Source organism: Anopheles aquasalis, chromosome 2, assembly GCF_943734665.1.
Source record: "Anopheles aquasalis chromosome 2, idAnoAquaMG_Q_19, whole genome shotgun sequence".
NCBI lineage: Eukaryota > Metazoa > Arthropoda > Insecta > Diptera > Culicidae > Anopheles > Anopheles aquasalis.
The window spans coordinates 47412501-47435525 of NC_064877.1; the positions used below are offsets into that span (position 1 = coordinate 47412501).

Sequence of the window (23025 nt, forward strand, 5' to 3'; positions counted from 1 at the left end):
AGCAATGATCTTGAATCGGTTTCTCCTTCCAGGCGACTAAATCAATACTTTTCGGCTTAGCGAGAGCCGCTTTAGCTACCAACGCGAACGAACGGAACGTACCCTAACCTCAAATCCGCATCGGTAACACCCGCGTCCGTGCAGTTAGTATCTTCCGCGCCACTTAAGCAGGCTATAAGAGTCTAGATTCTAAAGAAAGGATGATACATTTTTTTCATTCTTGTTCATCCTTTCTCTAGAATGAGGCAAAGATAATCGTTCTGAGTCAGCACCCTTTTATACTCGGGACGGATGATATCCTGTCCTCCCCAGGGCGGTGGTCTGCGTAACACTCGTTCAAATACTCCTTCGAAGGTTTCCGCATCCTTTGCAACCTTGTGCTGCAACCAAAATAGTTTATGCATCGAAAGGGTTTTGTAAATGATTGTTTTAAGTACGAGATCGATTTGTATACTTCATTAGTAGAATTTCATGTTTATCATTTCAAGTTTACCTCCATCCGATTGCATCTTATTCGGCTGGCAGTGACTCCAACAGTGTACAAAGTAGTGAAACTTGCCCAACGTTAGATGCACTAAAGGCCGCTGCTTAATATTTTTATAGCGATGAATAAGCGAATGAAGATGTCGTTCCACATATCCTCGCTTTTTAACAAAGAAATTGTAGGTAGCTGAAAATGATTTTTGTAGTGCCTTCTCCCCAGACTCTCTCTTCTTGTTACAGATATTCGGCCAGCAACATCCAGCTCCCGGGGCAATCGGCAGGCCAATGACTTCACGTTATTAAGATAATGCTTGACATCCTCAAAATTGCTAGACTTGGATGGGAAAATGTTCCCGTGGACCACGTGGAGGACATCTCAGGCTGAAATGTCCTCCACCAAGTCCAAATTCTCCGAATCGGCTATTAGGGGAACACGGTCCGTTTGGTGAGTACCGCGATATTTTACTGTCATTAATCCATCTCAATTGGCATTTGATTCGTTTCTAAAAATCAAAACAAGCGTTTTGGAGAGATGATTCAACTCTTCCAGCAATGGACGCAGAAGATGACACGTCGGTTTCTTCCGCTCAAAGTACAACCCTACCAGTAGTAGGCTAGTCTTTACATTTTCAATCGTAATGACGATTGGCCAAATTTGCTTTTGTTTGATTCCCGCCTGCTTCAGTATTACTCCGTCGGTTCTCATGTTTTATCATACCTTACACATTTTTGGGAAATCGTGTGGAGTTTCATTGAGCATGTTCCCTAAAAATATATGTAAAACATTAAGCATTATGCTATTGGAGTACCCGATATTGGAGGGAGTTCCTAAATGCGATGGGATTTGTTTTTTTCCCATTTATGCTGACATTTCTTTTAACGATGTTTGCGTCAATAGGTAAGCCTTTGCAATCCTCATCTGCTAACTGGTTCAAACATTACGTTGCTTGAAACGGGGTGGATGCCGTGTCAAAGGTTACGGTAGTCAGTTCAATTTCTATCATTGATTGATTGGCCTTGTCGTGAGTTCGTTACTTGCCATTTATTGTGGTAAATGACGCTGCGCTGCTTCGATATTTTTTTTAACATATATAAGGACGTATGTTTATTAACAATTAACAAAGAAAAAAGTGGGGTAGGAAATTTCCTTCACTACCCATCGCCATATCCCGGGCTTGCTCGGTTGTGTATAGGCTTAATAAGCCTGCTTTCGCGATCTGTATCGGTGGTGCCGAGTACCTCTTTCGATGTGCATTTGCAATAGGTTTTAGGCTGTGTTGTAGGAGCTATTGGCAGGCCTAGCCTGCAGTTCCATCATCGTGTCACCAGCCGTAATTCTGAGATCGAGGCTCCGCAATTTCTGATCCGAGCATTCAGCGGAACTTCAAGCGTTGCAGTCTGTGGGATCAGAGAAGAGCCGGTGTCGTAAGTTTTGTGTGTTTGTTTTGTGTGTGGAAGTGGGCCTCTTCCTTGGGAGAGGCCACCGTTGGTTTTCCGACGCAAGCTTCTTCGGCAAGCATCGGTCTTCTGCCGCCGGGCCTTGTACAAACATAGATGACTATTAATAATACTACAAACATAGATTCCCAATGACCTGGGAGCTATTTACAACATATATACAGAGCATGCGAGGGAGGGGGGACAAAGATAGGGGTCAGGGGACAATATCGTTATCGTTGACGAATTGGAAGATGACGGAGAGGAAAGGGATGTCCCGAGCAGCCAAGATATCACGAACAGGGACCATATCTGATGGTCCATGTCTCTGAACCCGCTACCACAGCTACAAACGTTGGTGCTTCGATATTAGTCCGGTCGTGGAAAAGAGCCAGAGCGACCGCAAGCACGCCTTTAAGTACTATCTCTAAATGAGTACCGGTCGCGCACCGACACTCGTGTACACTAACTCTTACTGGCTGCATAGATAGCCGGACCCGGACAGGGTTCCGCTACAATGGTCGCCACAATACTCCCCTTCTTGCCGAAATGGCGGCTAGCAACCGCTTGGAGAAATGGACGCGACGCCCTGATCTCGATGTTTGCTATTCCGTTTGCAGTTGCCATTTCCGGTTTACTTCCTCCCAAGCTTTTGCTGAGTAGATTTCAGTTTTCGTTGACTTTGCTTTCAATTTCAACAGTGGTTGTTCCGTTAAACTCCAATCTTCAGCATCCAAATTAAATTCATGCTCTTGATCCTCGGGGGTGGGTCTTTAGAACGTTCAGCCTTCTTGTGGCAGGAGGTAGCGAGGTGCGAATTTTAGACACTCTGGTTCCTCCGCAAAATGGTGGAGGCTCGTTGACCGACTAATACTGCGATTTGATTTGAGGATTTGGGTCATCTGTTTGGCTGTTCATCCTATTTTCCTAATCGAACATAATTCATCCTACCTAATAGTCCTATCTGCTTTCAGGCAGTTTTCGTAAATCTTAAACCTAAACCTTTACACTAATATTTTACAAAATTATCTACAACGCGTTGCCGCTGCCAAGGACTAATGTCTCCTGATTTCGGTTGGCCCGTAGTTTCGATGTGATCTCGACTTCGACTGTGGAGTCGTACTGGGAAAGCTGCTGCTCCCTTTCTAGCGCGATGCGATGAATGTTATTTCATGTATACCTACAATAGGTATCATTTTGTATAAAATATCATCTATGCTATACATTCGCTCATCGCTTTCTACCAGTGTCCCTTGCACTTTATAAATATGAAACTCTGGCCATATGACTTCTCCTGTTACATTCATCATCTGAGACATATCTCCAGATTTCTCGATTTCCCCACCAACAAAAGTGTTTGATTCTTTCAGGAACCTCTTAACCCTGATCAATTGGTAGGAACGAGTGAGCAAAACTTGGTCAGCAAAATGCTTGCTGCCAAGCGTAACCACGCATATGTTAAAGTGTTGAACCCGTCGGCGTCTTTGCCCAAGAATTCAGGATACTCTACATCTTCCTTTGCCTTTTCGGCCTTTTCTTCTGTGTACTCAATTAGTTTGCCAAGTTGGTCCGTAGTTTGGGCGACAAGGTCTACCCATTCTTCGTACGATTCCTCGAATGGTATTGTAGAAATTTCGTATAAGGTGCCTAGCTGCTCCACCTGATCCACCATGTGTTGGGATATGTGGAATTTGGAGGGCTGCTTTCCAATTTTTGCGTGTACTCCTTCACGAATGTTAGGATAAGTCTTCGTGCAAGATTATAGAAAATTGCATACTGTGGTGCCGATAAAATCCGCACTATCGTGAATAGCATCGCATAAAATTTAACAAATGGCGAGGGCTGAAACGCTACACTACCTAAATATTCAAAAAGAACCCAACATAAATATTGTGGAAACAGGCGCTCTTTGCAGGTATCTCCCTAGCCTCGTATCGCCCTAAAATTTTTGCTGGTACACGATTGAGTGATAGTATGCATTGCACTTGATTGGAAGCTATTTGCAAAATCTCGCCTAAACAGTCCTGCATTACCACCCCATCGTACAGAACGTGCAAGTTATCTGCAAAGACCACTTGCTCCTCCATCATATGAAAATTGGGGTTTTGGTTTAGAATGGCCGGGTTAGCATGATACACTGCACTTGCTGAAACCCACGGGTGATTTAGTTTGTTGGGTTTGCCAAATTTTGTTCACACAAATCAAAAGAAAATTGAGTGGCTGGTGTTTCCCACTAAATATCCAACAAGGAAATTTTCCTTTGTTGTAACAAAACTTTGCTTTTGGTACCGGGCCTCAAGGCAACCTTGGTACCGGGCCTGCCCCCTACTCTTCTTTTAGCATAGAATGCAACGATGCGATGAATGTTATTTCATGTATACCTACAATAGGTATCATTTTGTATAAAATATCATCTATGCTATACATTCGCTCATCGCTTTCTACCAGTGTCCCTTGCACTTTATAAATATGAAACTCTGGCCATATGACTTCTCCTGTTACATTCATCATCTGAGACATATCTCCAGATTTCTCGATTTCCCCACCAACAAAAGTGTTTGATTCTTTCCGGAACCTCTTAACCCTGATCAATTGGTAGGAACCAGTGAGCAAAACTTGGTCAGCAAAATACTTGCTGCCAAGCGTAACCACGCATATGTTAAAGTGTGGAACCCGTCGGCGTCTTCGCCCAAGAATTCAGGATACTCTACATCTTCCTTTGCCTTTTCGGCCTTTTCTTCTATGTACTTAATTAGTTTGCCAAGTTGGTCTGTAGTTTGGGCGACAAGGTCTACACGAACGACTGATTAAAACAGGAACTGCACAGGAGATTCAGGTAGCATGGCTGCAGCAAAACCACCATAAAATTCGTGGCGGTGGAGATGCACCGCAGATAGTGCCGGTCGATGGAGAGAACTGTATGGTGTCGTTTAAAGCTCCGAACCAAAATCCATTTAAGCGACGATTGAACCATTCAATCGCCTAAGGAAGGGTATAACCCTTCTAGTGATATGTAGATTGTTGTATATAGTTGATATGCTGTTTTTTGATTGATTTTTTGTCCCATTCCTCTCAAAAGATAACACCTCTTATATGTGTGCTGTTTAAAAACCACTTTGAGGGCGACGCTAACGTGGACATGATCGTCTGTGTCAGCCCACAAGGGGATCAGTACGAGGAGACGAGGGATGTGCTGAGTTTTGCAAAGATAGCACAGGATGTACAACTGAACAGGCGACAAGGTCGTATGATTTCTCGAATGGTATTGTAGAAATTTCGTATAAGGTGCCTAGCTGCTCCACCTGATCTACCATGTGTTGGGATATATGGAATTTGGGGAGCTGCATTTCAAATTTTTGCGTGTACTCCTTCACGAATCTTAGTATAAGCCTTCGTGCAAGATTATAGAAAATCGCATATTGTGGTGCCGATGAAATCCGCACTATCGTGAATAGCATCGCATAAAGTTTAACAAATGGCGAGGGCTGAAACGCTACACTACTTAAATATTCAAAAAGAACCCAACATAAATATTGTGGAAACAGGCGCTCTTTGCAGGTATCTCCCTAGCCACGTATCGCCCTAAAAATTTTGCTGGTACACGATTGAGTGATGGTATGCATTGCACTTGATTGGAAGCTGATTGGAAGAAATTGATCGCCTTTGCGATCAAAATGAAAAGTCACGAATATCCGACGTAATTTTCACGTTTTCTTCTCAACAAGTACTTTCCATCGTTATACAGACCACTTTTCACTGTGAAACACTTTCCAACATGGAAAACTGCGAAAGCACCTTCCTGGTGCGGTGATCGAATCGGCATTCGGCTTTTCCCTCAACTAACCGCCGTCCGTCCCTCAACCCACATCAGGGGCAATTTCTGTCCGGCATCCAACGTGCAATGTTCCTGGTTACCGCCTCTGCGTTTTTATGCCCATTTATTTATTGTCTTTGTCTCATGTTCTCATGTTTACACCGTGAGTAAGTAGAATGCTGTAGAATGCGATTTCCTTTATAGACTTCTGGATAACTTTGTCGATATTATTCAGTATTTTTCTTCAAGTTAGAACATATGTTTTAGAGCTCATCCTCCTGAGTTATTTCTCCAATTTAAATGTTTGACTAGGAGCAACTATACTTTTCAATTCTCTATGGACTCGTGCATACTAGCAATAATCCCGTCATGAATAGTCCTAACACTTTCCACGAAGATGATTCCGAAATCTCACCTTTCTACCTGCTCCTAGTGGTGGATGCAAATCGCGTTCAGAGGATTATTTCGAAAAGATATTCTATCGGATATTATTTGAATGTTAGTTATCGTCATACCGGACTTCCCTCTTCCCAAACAACATTTCAAACATCCCAAGAGCACACTCTAACCAAACTCCTCAAAAACATTCACCCGATCTTGAATTCTATGTTACTTACGATTTACATTATAGAGGCTTTAAATTTTGGTATGCATCTGTTACTCTACTTTTCGTATGCCCTTAGCCATATAACATAAATACTTAAATGGACGGGTGCCTCTTTTTGCCTCTTTCTTACTGTCTAAAACTGAGAGCGATCCCGGTATCTTTATCTTAACAAGCCCTTTAACTGCTCATTATTATAACCATCTTATGCAACGTACGCAAACCGTTCCTGGGCCGGTCCTTTCTATCCTATTATTTATTACTCCCGAGATCTGCGTCCAGTTGGAGCGCCCTCGACCGCCGCGAAAATGTCCTTCTCACGTCTCACTATCTGTTATTTTCGGATGATTCATACATCCTGACACTTCGTCTACACACTAATAACAGCATCCCTTTCCTACGCGGCCTCGTAATCGGTTTGAAGTGACCACAAAATGCAATGAGTTTAGCGGCTTAGATAAACCTAACCAAGTACCAAGTAGTTTCAGATCAAAACAAAGCCAAACAATGCCGTGGCAAATGTCGAAGTTAACGCCATGAGTACCATGAATGCTCGTAAACGGAGATCCTTTTTAATAATTCAAAATCAATATAGTATTCACTGAAAGCTTAATATGAGGCGAATCGTAGAATATACAACAAAAAGTAACTAATGTGTCAAGCACACAGAGATAGATACACAGTAAGATAAAAAGAATATAATGTCACGTGAGAGGAGGCAGCACAACATAATCGATGGCACAATCAAGCTGGAAAATTTGGGAGCATCGTTAGAAGCAATTCTCCATCACAACAGCCTTACTGATGGGGATCGCCTGTCTGAAGGCAACGAATACAGTAGCCTCCCACTCTCTATTAAACCATCATCTCAAGCGAACCGATTCAGCACCGGCTCAACGAAGATCAATGTAAGTATTTCTGGGACGATTATAAGTGTATTTGTTTTTTTTCAAAAATGTTCAGATCATTTATATAAGCGTATGGTTCTCTTTTTCCACAGAATTCAGTTCAGAATGGATAGATGGTAGGCATTGTTGGCATCTATTCAACTTCCTTCCGAAGAGTCGACTGTATCAACTGCGATGGCAATTCACCAGACAAGAGGATATATATCATAAGCTATTCAGTTAGTATAATGAAGTAATCGGAGAGAGAAGAATTATCTCGATAACGAGGGCAAAAGTACAGTAGTCAGGATGATAGCGTAGGAAATTTAAAGATGATAGCGTAGGAGATCGATTGAACAGCATTTAGTGACCATAATTTCAGACCAAATCTCAGCTTCGATCGCTTCAACGATCCGCCATAGCATTGCTTTGAGAAAACCAGCGTGACGTGTTTAACACTACGACATAATGGAAATCACCGGCAGACTGACTTGGTGGTCAAAAGCATATCCATGCTTTAGCTCGTTGTCCTTACAGTTGTTACTCTCTGTACATGCAGTTACTTGGGCGCATTGACATCTACGGTCTGCAGATTGAAGCATTAAAAGAGTGGTTTTTTCGTGGTTCAAACCGCAAAAGCCACTCAGAAATTGATCCAGCCTAAGGATCCTCCACGAAAGCTGTAAAATTGGATGATATTCAGCACAGCAACACTGGCGCTACTACCGACGAATGATATTGGCCTGCCACAGAAGCTGATCTCGCTCTACTACTCGCAATCGAGCTCTTCATCGTACTCCATGTCCGTAGGCCAGACATATACGGGCGTCAACCATCGATACCGTCACTCCATCTCGATGCGCGCCAGTCTACATTATCAAGACTCATGCACCGCAGCCAACCGAAACCGGCCAAAGCCTCATGTACTGCGCAACACTGCGATCGTCAAAAAACGCTTCTAACGCGCGCTCTTGTATGTACACGAAGAAAACAGAAAACGGATAACCGGCCCAGAGAATGAATTGAAGTTAAATGCATTGCAGATTGGAGAGTGAAGAGCACGGTGCCTTGGGCTTCCCGAGCAATGTTTATGGTGGTGACATTGATCGTGATTGATGCTGCTGAAGCGGTTTGAATGAACTGGTTCGTATGCGTTGAGGTTTGATGAAAGGAATAGAAATAGGTATGATTGAAGGTGTATAGGAACATGATAAAGGCACTAGCGTTTGTTAAAAAAGGGTTTTTTTATATTAAGGAGCTCGCTAAAATTAGCCAACATTTCTATTAAGGTCTGTAAAGGCAGCCAATGAGAAAGCACAATCCACGGGAACGTAATCGACGGTGCTGTTGCTCCCCTCCATTCCTTGCAGAATTCTGTTATGTAGCGTGTAATTTGAGAGTCGATGCAAATACTCGTGACTCCTCGGTGGGTTATTAGTTAGAAAGGTTGTGTTAGGCAAAGGAAAACTATTAATGAGAATAGAATCATCCAATCCTATAGAAGAATAACTAAGAGCATCTTTTGACAGGCATGTATTTTTGGTTTTATATTACGTAACTGATCTCTGTGTTGGATTATATATATTTAATGCTAGCCACGTGACATTATTTTGCTTATTGTTCTTTTTTGCGAATTCCACTAAATTTGACTAAAACAATCAGAGAGCAGTGGGGATCAGAATTGTAAACAACGATTAATTATTACTGTTACTATAAAACTATGTTATTAATTATTACTATTAGCTACTGCGCATCAATTATATTGTTAAGAACTCTTTTTAAAAAGAATAAATGTTAAAAATCAATGTGTTGAAAATGTAAAATGAATACTTATGTTCTCATGAATTTTTGTTTTTAGCCATTCGAGTTCCAAATAGGTATGCATAATATCACGTACACCTAATACAACGTTTGGTGAAAATCGGGTGTGATTTTTGGTTTGGTCAAGCGAACGAACATACAAAGGATCGTCCAGTCTTTATATTTATTAGGAAAATACCGCTCGTTGCTACAAATTAATTCAAAGTCACCCTCTTTTTCACTCTTATTTTTTTATGTTTCCAGCACTTTACTGGAGAACAGTTTTACCTCAACATTTTAGCTTACAAATCGCCGTTGTTTCAACCTCTCCCCTTTTCTCATAACTCTGGTTCTGATAATTAAAAACATTGCGTTTTTTTATGATGGTTTCTTTGAGTTCATGCTACGGTCCAACGCAGCGTTTCCGAATTAATATTCGATTGTTTTCCCGGAAAACTTTTCCGTGTTAGCTATCTCGTTTCTGCAATGTCAATGCAATGTAATGTTTATGAAAAATTGAAAGTTCACGTAATTTCGGAAGCTATCCAACAAAAAATAAATGAAACAGCAACTCTTCTTGTATCGCGGCACGCTGGTCACGACTTGTGTTCTCTGATGAAAAGCTATTTGTTTTAGAGCTAAGTTGTGGTGTCCAAAACGATAGATTGTGGTCCAAAAACATTAGGGATGTAACAGATAACCAAAAAAACATTCCCAGGTTATCAAAATGCGACTAGTGTGATCGTCTAGAGTGGTATTCACCGGCACGGCAAATTACCCCCATTTTTTTTAACGAAAAAGGCGGATAAATTTACTCAACGTCTTATAAAAGATATCTTATGAAGAAAATAGTGAAATCTAGCGTGGAAAGATTATGTGGGAACGAAAATTATGCATGTTCCAGCATGATGAAGCGCTCTTGGAGGAGCAATTTTGGTTCAAAATTGGCGATTGAAGCTCGTAAAAAAAAAATGGGAGGAGGAGTAATTCCGAAACATATTTTTAAATTGATTAGTATAAGTTTCTCTTTAAAAAAAAACACTCTGATGATAGAAATTGGTCCACCCGTTACGAAAATAAAAATGATTGAATTTGTATGAGTAAATATTGGATTGGATTTAGTAGCCAGGGTGGATTTATTTGTCATTTTTGTCATGGTTAAAGTGAAAGTTGCTGAAAATATTCTTGATAGGTTAAACATTTAGAGAGAAAAGGTTACTTCTCATCACACATCGTCCAGGAGATCGCGGGCCGGCTCTATCAATTCCTTACTTTGTAATTGTATTTTTCGGATGATGTTTTTATTAAAAATAAAACTAAATATTCTTCAAAAGTTGTAGTTTAATGTGACATTTACTTGAATAAATTAAGTCAAATAGTTTCTGTACAAAAAATCGTCAAAAACGGGCCGAGACACAGCGCGTTCATCGTCGTTCATCGCGCGTCGGACTTTGATCGAGTCTGGACTCGGCACCGCGACTCGATGCACCTTTTTTCACATAATTGTCGTACTTTTTGAATAAGTAAATGCTAGATGCATTGTCGTACGATAATGGTACAACGTCTCAGGTATTTTTATTTTACGAATAAAAGGCAATGACTTTTCTTTGTTAAAATGGGTTTAAGTTCATCATTTTCTCCCACCGTGAACCGGTGGACTATTGCAAAACGAATGTTTCGGCACCACCACGGCTCACCGAGAGCGTACCGCCGGGGCCACGCTGCTTACTCTCGTTCAGGCACCGTATCTTTACCTCGAACAAACGCCGCAAATCGGTCCACATCTCTAGCTGCTGGACGCGATCGGCCTTACTAGCGCCCAGGCGTGCCTTCTCCTCCGACAGTCGCTTCGCAATCGTTTCCTGTTCGAAGATCTGCTGGGAGAGCGTTTCCTTGAGCGATGTCCTTCCCCCGGTGCCACCACCGCCGACCGATACCATCTCCTCGTTCGCCTTCTCGAGCAGAAGCTGCGATCGTTCGTGCTCCAGCTGCAGCTCCTGCCACTGTTGCTCCAGCGTTCGTATCGCTCGCTCCGTTTCCGTGATCTTCGATTGCATCGTCGCCGATTCGGCATTCAGCGTTGCCAGCAGTGCATCGTAGCTCTGTAAATAGGCGACATAACGACATGGCGGGTGTGTTATTAGGCTTATACTTATGACAAATCGATTGTCCACAGCTGTCCACGTGAGCCCGAAGACGGACCGGCGTAGACGAACCTTCGAAGGAATGCAACTTGCACAAACGCATTCACCATTCAAGCTAGGCAGGGCAGGTAGCCACCGTGGGCCACCAAACACTCCGGTTCTCTGCACGAAAGCGATCAATCTTTTGCGAAAGCATTGTACAAGCCAGTCGGCGTCGGTGCGAGGCTTTGTTCGTACCGGAGACCGAGTACCGAGCACCGAGATTATAGAGAGCAGACGATCCCTTCGTTGCTTTCGTTCCCTTAAAAGCATTCAAAAAGCAAAAATCCCGATCTATTGATCGATCCAAGGCAGATCGACCCAAAAAAAAAACACGTTGTTTAACCCATGATGACCCTCTCCGGGAACGGTTGAAAAGAAAAATCAAATAAAAGTACCAAAAATCCCCGGAGCCCGAAACAAGCGTGCCCCGTAGGCCGCAGCAGGTATAAGAACCAAACGACGATCGCTCGCAAAGGATGCATCTTCTGCTAGGCGCAGAAATTACGAACACCGTCTCCTTCACCTGCCCACCGAAAGGACAGGCAGGCAGGAATCGAGGCAGATCTGCAACAGGTCCGAGGATCCCGGGGTTGGAGTAAAAGGACAACAACTGGAGTGTCAGAGCGCGTTGAATACCCTCCTTTTGGCCCAGGTGTACCTCACGGGGGCATCTACCAGGTAGAATGGAAGGAAGTTAACCAAAAAAGGACGACTGGTAGACCTTGCTTTTTACGGGGAAAAAAAGAGAAGGATTTCATTTTTTTTATTTGCTAAAATACACTTTGGCCACGCGATTCCTGACCTACACTAAATGCCGTTCGGAACCTTTCTCTCCATCTTTCTCTTGCTCGCGTCGCTATTTACAACTCGCTTCTCTGCCTAACACTGGGTATATAAATCGTCATCAGCGTCGTCGTTTTGTGCCCGAAATATCACATAATCTGGTGGTGGTGCTGCTAGTGGTGGTGATGGTGCCATCTCTATCGCCCTCAGTGAAACAGGAGCGGCATCACAATGTTCCCCCGGTACGTATCGATCTTGACGCCCTTCGATAGCAGATCGCTGGCACGGGCAGTGCACGGTTGCGATGGACCGGTGACGAGGAGTAGCTTCTGCGAGGTCACCGGTGCCTGATACAGCACCGACTGTTCGGTAAAGCGGCGCCCCGTGATGACGATCTCGCCCTCACTAACACCGTACGCATCGATCAGGATCACCCCGTCCTTGGTGAGGGCACAATTGTCCGGTTCCCGGGTCGACAGCGTCACCTGTTGGTTCATCAGCAGCTCCATCCCGAACGGGGTCGCTTCGAGCCGCGGAAACGGTTGCTTGTACTCGTTCAGCTGGTTCTCGATGATGGCACTGGTCGTGTCCTCGATCTGCGCTCCGATCTCCTCCAGCGTGACGCGTTCCTTCGACCGTATGCACTTGAGGATCGCATCCATCTGGCGATCGTAGTGGAATCCGTTCATGCGACACATTGGGCCCGCCTTCATGTTTACCTCCTCAAAGTGCAGCAAATTGTGCACGTTGTAGTCGATCAACTGTGAACCGTACAGTGAGGAGAAATCGGCCACGAACGTGTTCAGTAGCTGACCGGCGACGAATGTGTTACACTCGACAAACAGCTCGCCACTGATCAGGATACGCATGGCAAGGTGTAGATACAGAAAGTGCACATAGTACCGATGGGGCATATGTTTCTTGAGGACGAGCGGTGAGTAGTAGAGCAAAAACTGACGCCAATCGTACGCATCCCACCGATCGAGCTCGTCCAGTGTTTTCGGCTTTTGGCGGAACTCCCGCGGACAGTACTTGCCCATCGCTTCCAGCTTACTCGAGATGCGGCGCAGCGTTTGCTTGTTGAGCCGGTAGTCCAACTTCCCGGTCATCCACAGGTTCATCAGCCGCTTCATCACCCCCTCACACACCACATACTTGTAGTCGAGCATAACCTGTGACTTGAGGCCAAGGTTCAACTCGCCCAACACCGGCACACCGACGTGGTGGCCGTTCACCACCACCGTTCCGTACATGAAATCGTCATCCGTCCGCAGTGTCGCCAGGTTCGCTGTCGGTGGGAAGCTGGTGATGCCCGCGTGGAAGTGAAGCAGTCCCTTCTGGTTACACTTGCTGCAACCGAACTGTGAGTGCGGTAGGGCGGTACAGGTGATCAGGCTGTTCGCGATCGGATCGCACAGTATGGCCCGGATCGAGAGAGCGTACAGCCGGGATTCGATCTCGAACTTGCGGCACTCCAGTTCCTTCATTTCGTCCACCAGTGGGCGCAGAATCTCGTTACCGATGGTGGGCGCCGGGAACGCACCCTGATACACGCCGATCACGAACGGTTCATCGAGCTGGATCGACAGTTTGCCCAGGATGATGAGATAGTGTGGCTCTCGCCGGCTATCCTCGATCGGTGCCTCGGCATCGGCGTCCGCCGAATCGTCCAGCGAGCGTTCCGACTTGACCACATAGAACGCCATGTCCATGAAGAGTGTCTGCAAGTACCAGTGGTTGCTGTCGTCCACATGGCGCTGCAGATAGTTGGTGATCGAGCGTTTGATGCCAAAGTTCAGATACCGTCCAACGGACATCGGGATCACGTCGAAGTTGTGGTACGCTGCCGGTGTGGAATTGCCGAAACTATCACTCGACGACTCGAGCGATGAGGAAAGGGATGTGTTGGAACTGCTGCTGCCGGTGCTGCCGATGCCGCTGGTGCTGGTGCACGATACCTCCAGTCCGTTCTCCTTCATGAGCGATAGCAGATCCTTCACCATATCGTGCGACGGGTGGTGTTTCATCGTAAACTCCTTCAGCTGATCACGCAACGTCGGTTTGTTGGGGCTGTACTCGCGGCACGAGAACTCGATACACTTGACCGGCTGTTGCTGACCCTGTTGCTGACCCTGTTGCTGTTGTTTGCCGGACTTTTTGCGCTGCCCATCGCCGGCATCCGCTACCCGGTAGGCCGAGCAGTAGTGGTACTCGTCCTTCGCCTTGTTACGCTGCCGCTCGACAAACTCATTGCGGAAGAAGCGTGTCAGCGGTTTCGTGACGTTCTCGTTCAGCAGGGCCAGCAGGTTCAGCCGGGCCATCTTCTTCAGCGAACGGTTGATCCTCCGGGGCAGCTCACCACGCGGTTTCAGCTTAACGTTGAGTGGCCGCGGCCGATCACCAAAGCAGCACTTGCAAGGCATTCTTGCGGCGGGACGTTGCTCAAGTTGCTTAACACGATTCCGAATCCGATTTCACTCACGAACGCACGCACGATCACACACGGAAGCTGGTCTAACTGCTGAGGGATGTTGTTCCAAGGAGCGGCCACGAAGGACCTTTTATGCGATCTACGAAATGCTGCTGCACTACTGCACTGGGTGACGACAAACCATTGACTGCTGGTCGGTGTGGTGCAGGAGCCGAAAGTAGTCCCACATAAAAAGGACGATTTGCTGCTACCTAATCTACCTTCTTCTTTTTTCACTCTCTCTCTCGTGGTGTCCGCTGTGGTCGCTTCGCTTCGACGTCCCTCGCTACCCACGAGGATCACGAATCTCAACACCAAGATCGACTCGAGAAAACGAAGAACAAAAAAAAACGCAGAGCGAACGAGCGGGGTAACGGCGGAAGGTAGAGAGGTAACAACCCCGCGGACATTTTCCCCTCCCGGGGGGTGAAATTGTGAGCACCATGCAACATCCTTCGCGCTATCCTTGTTTGGTTCAAGCTAATTTTTCTCTGCTTTCTCACTCTCCGTGCCCCTCTTGGTTCACCCGTGGTGCTATCCTCTTTTTGCTTCAGACGGATTTTTTTATTCCTTTCTCGCTCTTCGTGCCACCCCCGAGTCATCCATGTTGCTATCCTCCACTGGCTTTAGGCAGATTTTTTCCCCTTCTCGCTCTTGGAATGATCCTGCGAGGATCATCCGTGTAAACATACGCGGTGCTCAACGCGATTACATTTGTATGCGATCGAGTTTGAGCTTTGACGAAAAGTGACCCAGGCAGCTCTCTGGGCTTTTCTCCTAAGAGAAAACGAACAGCATGTTTTTCGGTGAAAAACACTTGAAACGCCCCTCAAAACATTTTTAAAATTAGTATTAATGAATAAACAAAGCATCACACTGCATTTCATTCAGGTTAAAACACTTTTTTGTGAAAAAATGTGCATTTTGGAGTGAAATGGTGATTTAGGGAACTTTCAAATCAACCCTACCCAAAAGAACAGGAGAGAAAAGGACGGAGATAGACCTCTCTCTCAGATCCGAAAATCATAAGATTGGTCGAAGAGTCTTTCCGAAAGCTGAAAATGTGCGTCATGTTTTTCAGTGAAAATGCCTAAAACACCGCTTAAAACATGTTTAAAAACATTTTTAAAATCAAATCAATTTATAAAAATGCATTACGTTCAGGTTACAACAATTTTCAATGCAATGTTGAACATTTTGTACTGCGATGAGGATCAACAGAACTTTCACGATAACCCCATACGAAAGAAGCGAGAGAGAAGGACGGAGAAGGATCTGTCAAACGTGTTTGTTAGGTTGGAAAGCTGGTCGGATGCTGATGATCGCGCTGCTGGTAAGTTTGCCAAAAATATGCATAATTTTAACACATTTTGTTGGTTTTCCATTCTTTACAGATCATTTATCAGATACAGCAGCAGTGGCCGAACGATTCGTCGTGATCGGGTGAGTAATTAAACTGATATTTGGACGATCAAGTCCGATGCCGTACCATTGCCTCTTTCCAGAATGTTCCGGTACATGCATCGCCAGGAGATCGGAAAACGCTGTGAAAACGTTTTACGGTGAGTAAAAAGTGTTTCTAAATGATTATAAAGGTATTACAAGTGTTTTAAAAGTGAAAAAATTTTCTTTTTGTGTTTTTCTAGCCCTCCGAGAGCTGCGAGCCGTATGTGTGAATGTGTGCCGTCCATGCGAACGGCCTGTCTATGGGAACGTCCTTTTGGATCCTTATACGGCCAACGAAGGAAGGAAGCATTGTAAGGATGAGGTATGTTTGGTGCTAGTGTTATGTGATAGATTTTTAAAAAAGTGTGAATAAATATTATGAGAAATGAAATTGCGAATTGTGAGAACATTTTATGCGCACATCCGAAAGATGCAGGGGGTTGAGGGTAGGGTAGGGAGGGAGGAGGAAAGGGTAGGGTAGGGAGGGGGGTGGGGTGAACCTAGGGGGGCACTGTACGATCACACGCACACCACTGCGACCCGCATTTCACCAATACACGCACATCCGGTTCATCCGATTCATCAAAAAATGAGATACCTTAGTAACGAACACAAGCGGTTTCCCTATTAAGGGGTGCTCTGTTCGATACTAAGGGCATCCTTATATATGGTAACTAAGGTGTCGCGCAACAACTCCGCCTGCTGGGAAGGGACCGATGCAACAGGGACACACATATGGTAGGGATTCGGTTCGGTTCGATCCTTGTGCCTCGTGTTTCGGGAGGTCTGGGAAAAGCCTGCCCTTTACGGGAAAGGCTGAGAATCGTATTGGGCCTTTGTGGAAGCAACCAAAAACCATATCCTGCCCTCTCGTTCTCTGCGCATGCAACCTGCCTTCGACGATCCGAAAAGGATCAGGAGCAATCACAAGGATCTGTGAGCAAAGTTGTGAACTAAAAACGAACTAACGGGTGTGCTAGGACTTTGGACGAATCGAAGAATGATGCGAAGGAACAGTCGAACGTTCCAACTTAACCACCAACCAACAAGTCTTGGATAGGAATCGAACGCGATTTCATGCTTTAAATTACTCTCAACGGCATGTCAGATGGTGATACAAATGAACAGGAAGAAGCAAATGAAGCGGCTCTTCCTTTTATTTCCTATCTCAAAGCAAACTTCCCACGATGCTTCTTTTAAGAGACATTCCTTATCGTAAAAGATCCAGATGGTAATAGTGTCAGGAATTATTGATTGCTGGTGATTCAATTACACTTCTTTCTTCTCGTTATGGTCACGAAGGAGAATAATCAGTTCACTGTTAATACCCAAAGTGTGAAGTAATTCTACTTGCAGGGCTATGTGCTGCATAGAATCCACGATGATGTAGTTCTACACGATTCACTTTGACTTGACTATGAAGGCATCAAACGAAGGAGAACAATGTACCTTCAATAGTAGAAAAGCTTGTCACTTTTTTCAAACCGAAAAAGTGTGCAGAGTAGATTGTTAAAATAGCTACGTCCATTAGGAGAATAACATTCGAGCATAATCGTTTGGGGACTGAGTTCCACTAATGTTCAAAACGGATTTCCTGCCTCTCAATATACAGCATGAGTTTAGTGTTAAATTCAGAGCAAAATCAACGTCCATCAGACTAGGTGCTAGGTATAATTCTCCCAGAACAGTCTATCAAACAATCTTTGTAGGCGTTTCCTTTTGAATAAGAATATCCTCCCGATATTAAATTTCCGCTCCAATTCAGTACGATCAAATTGCATGCAAATATTCGTACATTAGCATATGCTCACCTTTAATATGAAGGTCAAAAGAATTGTTGAGCAAAAGGGATTGTTCACTTGAGCCGGATTTCGAGATCGTTTTCGGTTTTAAGTAAACTGCATTCCAGAAGATTTAACAGATAACAAAGATAAGGTTTTAAAATAGTACGTGAAGGTTAAAAATCATGTTGGATAATTAGCGATCGACGAGCGACCCGTTGTCAGTTGAGTCAAGCATAACTATGGTAGAGATGGCATTGTTCTGCCTAGAAAAACCACCTGCCCGACAAGAAAATTTAAGGAATTGCCAGAGGGACCAATAAGATTTTGTACTTATTAACCATAAAAAGTTACATGTTAGTTTTAAGCATTGCTTGAGCTGTTGATTATTAATAATTAATTACAATACAATGACCGACATAAGTGAAAACTGACCTTCCGTTATTTTTTATCGATAAACGGAAGTCTGTTGACGTTCAAATAATCTATCACGCTGGACTGGGCAGCGAGAAGTTTTCAAATAAATAGCTAGTTCCGACCATGGATTGATTTGTGGATTTTTTCGAATTGAAGGAGGACTTTTACTTATGTCGGTCACTACCACAACGCTACGTGGATGATGACGATATCGAAACGAAAGATCAACTTGTGAAGACACAGAACATGACTATTGAAAGTGATTCATGACATGAATATGGCTATTGAACATCATATTACTATTGGTGAATAGTTTCTTTTAAAGTTTCGACTATTCAAATGGAAAATCTCTTGGCTTTCACTTAACGAATTTCCAAAATCGATTTAGTTTCAATACAGTGGGAAAACATGTCCTCAACGACAGTCTAGTATAGAAAACTAATCACAATCATAAGCGGGCGCCAGACGAAGCGTACAACTCTGGTACAAAATCAGAGTGAAATGCCAAAAAGATTATGCTTAGGTCAAAAAGATTATAGGCCCGTGGAGCGTAAAACCGAGCGTAAAAGCAATCGTAAACTCTGCACCAACATGAAGCGTAGCGTTATCAAGAATTGAATGTTCTACAATCGCTAATATACAGCAACAACATCTTAAAAAATATAAAAAGATGTTCAGAAATCAACTTATCTCGTCAATTCATGTTTTTGTGGTCAAAAACACATGTAATTGAATGTAATTGCATAATGTAATTGCAGGTGCCCGAATGTAATTTCAGTTGACGTTTCAGTATAAACTTTTATGCGATTATGCTTGCCACACGAAGCGTAAACTTTTCGGCATTACATTCTGAGTTTACGCTTCGTCTGGCGCCCGCGATATGGTAATGCAATTCGGCTATGTTACATTCCATCATGCTTCCGTGGTGTGTGAACCCTTTATTACTCAATTTTTGATCTGGGTCTAATAGTTTTTTGTCGATAGGACATTGCTTACTTGTGCTGGACTGCACAATGTTCGAGGATTGTTTTATCTTCACTGCAATCTTAAAAGATCAGAAAGCCGCCATAGCTAACGAGGGCAAATTATATCTTATCTATGCTAACGAAGAGCAAGGCAGAATCTTAAATGCCTCTCGCCATTGTTCGAGTGTCACGAGATGACATCTTCACCAGTATCACAGAATAAAATGTACTGCCACACATGTGGGCTAAAGAATTGATTGAAAAGGGACATGTTTTTGCAATGAAGCCATTGGCAAACGTAACAATTGAATCCGTTCGTGTGTCTCTCCCATACATCATCCTTCGTTTAGCTTCGTGTTCTGTTCTTCTACTCCTCATAAGAACCGAATTACTATTATTGCCTATTCCGTCTCCGCCTCACCCACAACAAGACGAATTTCCTTCTTCCCTTTTGTGCATCATAAAACCATCAAGAACCAGGTAATACTGCGGAATGCCCGATGATGGAGCATGATGAAAGCAAGTCTTTTCCAGCGTTGAATGGTTTAAAATGGTTTTTATGACTTTTTTTTCTCGTCTTTGTTTTGATCATATGTAAATCTGTTCGTTATCACGACAAACCCATAGGTAGCACCCAAAGGCCGTTGCTTTTAAAACCGGTAATACGATCCTCACGATCCTCAAGGAACATTGGCACTGGCCATTCCTATTAATGGTGGCTAGAATAACGAGCGAACCAGGCCAGGCCAGGAACTGCCACCTTCAGCAACACGGGCACGACGCAATAAACAACTGCTCTTATGCAGAACGAGATTGGCAGGAATGGAATGGGTTTTCGCTTTCCAAGCGGTCTAAGAACTCGAGAAGCGAAAGTGACCCTGGGTGAGCTCCGCGGGACCACCTAGAGCAACGCTGGAGCACCGCTATGCCGGTGCTATAAACCGGGTGTCGAAACCATAAAACGGAAAACCAATTTGTCACTGGCCTACCCCATCATAAATTTCTCCTCGCACCCCCCTCCCCTCGACACCCCCGCTACGGCCAGATGCTCATCAGGTGCAGCGAGGTGGAACGTACCAGCATCGCCCAAGCGCACTGCCTTACCTGCTTCTTGGACTCCATCTCGTCCTTCAGCTCGATCACGCGCTCCCGCAGCGGTCGGAGCTGCTGCGACAGGGGCGTGACGCGTTCGCGCGCGGCCACGACGGCCCGCTGGAGGCCATCGACCAGCCGGGCCAGCTCGGTCATGCCACGGTGCGCGGTCGGTGACTCTGCACGGCCACCTTCCTCCTCCATCGATGCGACCGTCCCCAGCGGTGATCCCCCGGTGGTCTCCTCTTCGGACATCTGCGACAGAGCACTGGACAGCGACGGATCCTGTGCCTTCAGATTCTCCAGCGTCTGCGTGAGATCGCTCGCTTCCGCCTTCAGGGTGGCCAGTTCGGCACGCTGCTGCTTGTACACGTTACTCTTCGCCCGGAGCGTACTGACGAACTGCTTCAGTTCCTCACCCCGCAGTATCACCTCACCGACCGTGTCCTGGAGTTTCCGTTGTTTCTCCTGCAGCATCTGCTGCACCTCGTGCAGTTCCTTCGACGTTTGATCAAGCAGCTCGGCGGCCGCCTCCCTATTACGCGCCACCATAGCCGCCTGCTGACGGAACGGGCCGAGCGTATCGTTCTGCGTGCTGTACTCGGCCATACGCACCTCAACCAGCTTCTGGATCTCCCGGTTCAGCTCATCGATCTTCGACTGCATCTCCTGCAGCTCCGAACGGCCAATGTTTGGCTCGTCGATCACTTCCTGCAGCGTTTGCACCTCGGAGTGGCGCTGCCGAAGCTCCTGCGGTAGCTTCTGCTGCACCATAAACTCGAGCACCTGCGTCTCCTCGAGTAGACTCTCCATGAGATTCTGTGGCGTTGCCCCCTGCACCGCCATCCGGGCATTGTGCAGCTCCTTCTGGAGCCGTTCCTGCATCAGGGCGGCCCGGTTCATGGCCTGCCGCTGTTCGTCGATCTGCTGTAGGAGCTCCTTCTGGCGTTCCTTCTCGATGCGCAGCGCATTGGCCGCCTCGAGCAGTAGTTCCTGCTGTGGGACCTTATCCAGCCGGCCCTGCGTTCGCTCGATGCGCTTCTTCACGTTCTCGATCTCCGCCTCGATGGCACTGATGTCGTTGCGGAGTTCGCGCGTCTGCGTACCCTCGTACACGGACTGGCCGTGGGCCCGGTGTGCTTCCTTAAAGTCGTTCATCGTCTGCTGGTACTGTGCCCACAGGGTGCCGAGTTCTGGCATTGACATTGCTTCCGGTGGTAGATCGAGTGGTATGAGAAACCTAAAACGATAAGCGTGTTCCCGGTATTATTGTTGACATTTGGTCTTCTCGGCTCGGTTTTCGCTGCACTGCGTAGTACCTTGCCAGGTAGGCCGCCTTCTTGACACGCTCCCGGTTCTCGAGCATCCAGCGGAGGATCGGATGGATCAGCTTCTTCTCGCCCCGCAGCAAACCCCGACGGAAGGCACCCGGATCTTCGATGTCCACCGCCGGCCGGTACTGGACCTTCCGCAGCGCTTCCATCACCTGCCCGTTCGTCTCCTCCGGATCGGCCTCACGCACATCCAGCTTCTCGATGGCATCGAACGCGTGGAACACATCGACCAGCACCTGCAGCAGCGATTCCGCCGACAGCGAATCGAACGTTATCAGGTTGTACTCGGTGCCGAGCAGCTTGTTCAGCTCGATCACAATCAACTTCAGATCCTCGGTCATGATCACCGCACGCCCAGGGAAACCGCACACACTTCGCGTCGTCGGTGATGGCGAACTGTTTGTTTTGTTCGCCGGACCACTCCGTTATTACCATGGCAACGATGAATGGTGTGTGGAGAACCGCGTACATGCGTGGTCATGCGCACGCGCCGATTCGCTCGCCAACGGTGCCACTGCCGCTGGTTGGTCAACCGTGGATGAATGCGAGCAAAAAAAAGCAGCCACAGGTGGAGTCGCGCGAGTGCACTGGCTCGACCAACGCTGGCTGCCACCGCCACCGGTGTGAACGGCGTGGTTAATGGTTTTTCGTAGTTCCAATGAGTACATGATGATGATGATGATGATGTTGTCGCATTCGAACGGCGGTATCGTCGTCTTGGGCGACGACAAGTTGTGCGTGAATTGCAGGAAGTCATAACTGATTCCGAACCACAATTACATGTAGAAAGACAATAAAAAATGCGACCAGCACACGCCAGCCATCGGCTGTTCAAATTGGTTGACAAGCTGACACACGGAATGAAAAATTGAAATCCAAACCGCACCCATCACAAAAGGAGTTAACGATCAGGCCCATTAACGCGTTCCATTCGAATGCATGCTGATAGGCAAACCGAGATAAAGGATCTGCACAGGAAAAGACATTCCGTTTATCACGCTTATCACGACAACTCAATCCGAAGGCCTGATGAACAAAGGTGTACCTACGCTAAAAATAGTCGCCTTTGCCGGAAAAATAGCTTAAATACTGTTTGAGAGAGCAGGTGAATCGTTCGCCATCAGAGCTCAACACCTCATTCCACCGCCATTGTTCCTCGAGAGGCGCTCCTTGACTAGAGCGCTTCTACGGAACCAATCGAGTGCAGCCACAGTGAACCAATGATGGACAATGACGACGACGACGACGCCAGACCACCTGCTGTGGTTACATGCACGGATGTGTAAGGTCAGGATTTACATATATTAAATCCCCGTTGGCCTAGACAACGCCCCGCCATGTGTGTCCTGCTGGGCGCGAAATCCTTTTGTTTTCGCACCAAAAACCCTCTCCTTGGTGTAGCTCCAAGCCAAGGGCAGGATGATGTTGGTGTCCACGGTGCCTTGCAATCGGCTGCAAATTAATATTAATTCTTGTCTTGAGCGTCGGACGGCACTGGCCCGACCTGACCCGGTCCGAGAGATTGC

The 23025-nt window shown here is 45.8% G+C and overlaps 1 protein-coding gene across 1 annotated transcript; it reads right to left on the reverse strand.

Annotated features, from left to right (window-relative positions):
- Window positions 1–10683: 10683 nt before the first annotated feature.
- Window positions 10684–21840, reverse strand: LOC126569078 (intraflagellar transport protein 81 homolog). Its single transcript, XM_050225890.1, has 3 exons — window positions 21485–21840; window positions 20178–21405; window positions 10684–11127 (listed from the first exon to the last, which is right to left on the reverse strand). The coding sequence occupies exons 1-3, from the start codon at window positions 21838–21840 to the stop codon at window positions 10684–10686; spliced, it is 2028 nt and encodes a 675-aa protein (XP_050081847.1).
- Between the last annotated feature and the right edge of the window lie 1185 nt (window positions 21841–23025).

Bases quoted from the DNA above. Each gene is read 5' to 3' on its own strand.
- LOC126569078 (XM_050225890.1), bottom strand. From the start codon at position 21,840: ATGACCGAGGATCTGAAGTTGATTGTGATCGAGCTGAACAAGCTGCTC. The intron at 21,406-21,484 runs GTACTACGCAGT...TTATCGTTTTAG, and splicing joins AAGGCGGCCTACCTGGCAAG to GTTTCTCATACCACTCGATC. The intron at 11,128-20,177 runs GTAAGGCAGTGC...GCCTATTTACAG, and splicing joins AGATGGAGTCCAAGAAGCAG to AGCTACGATGCACTGCTGGC.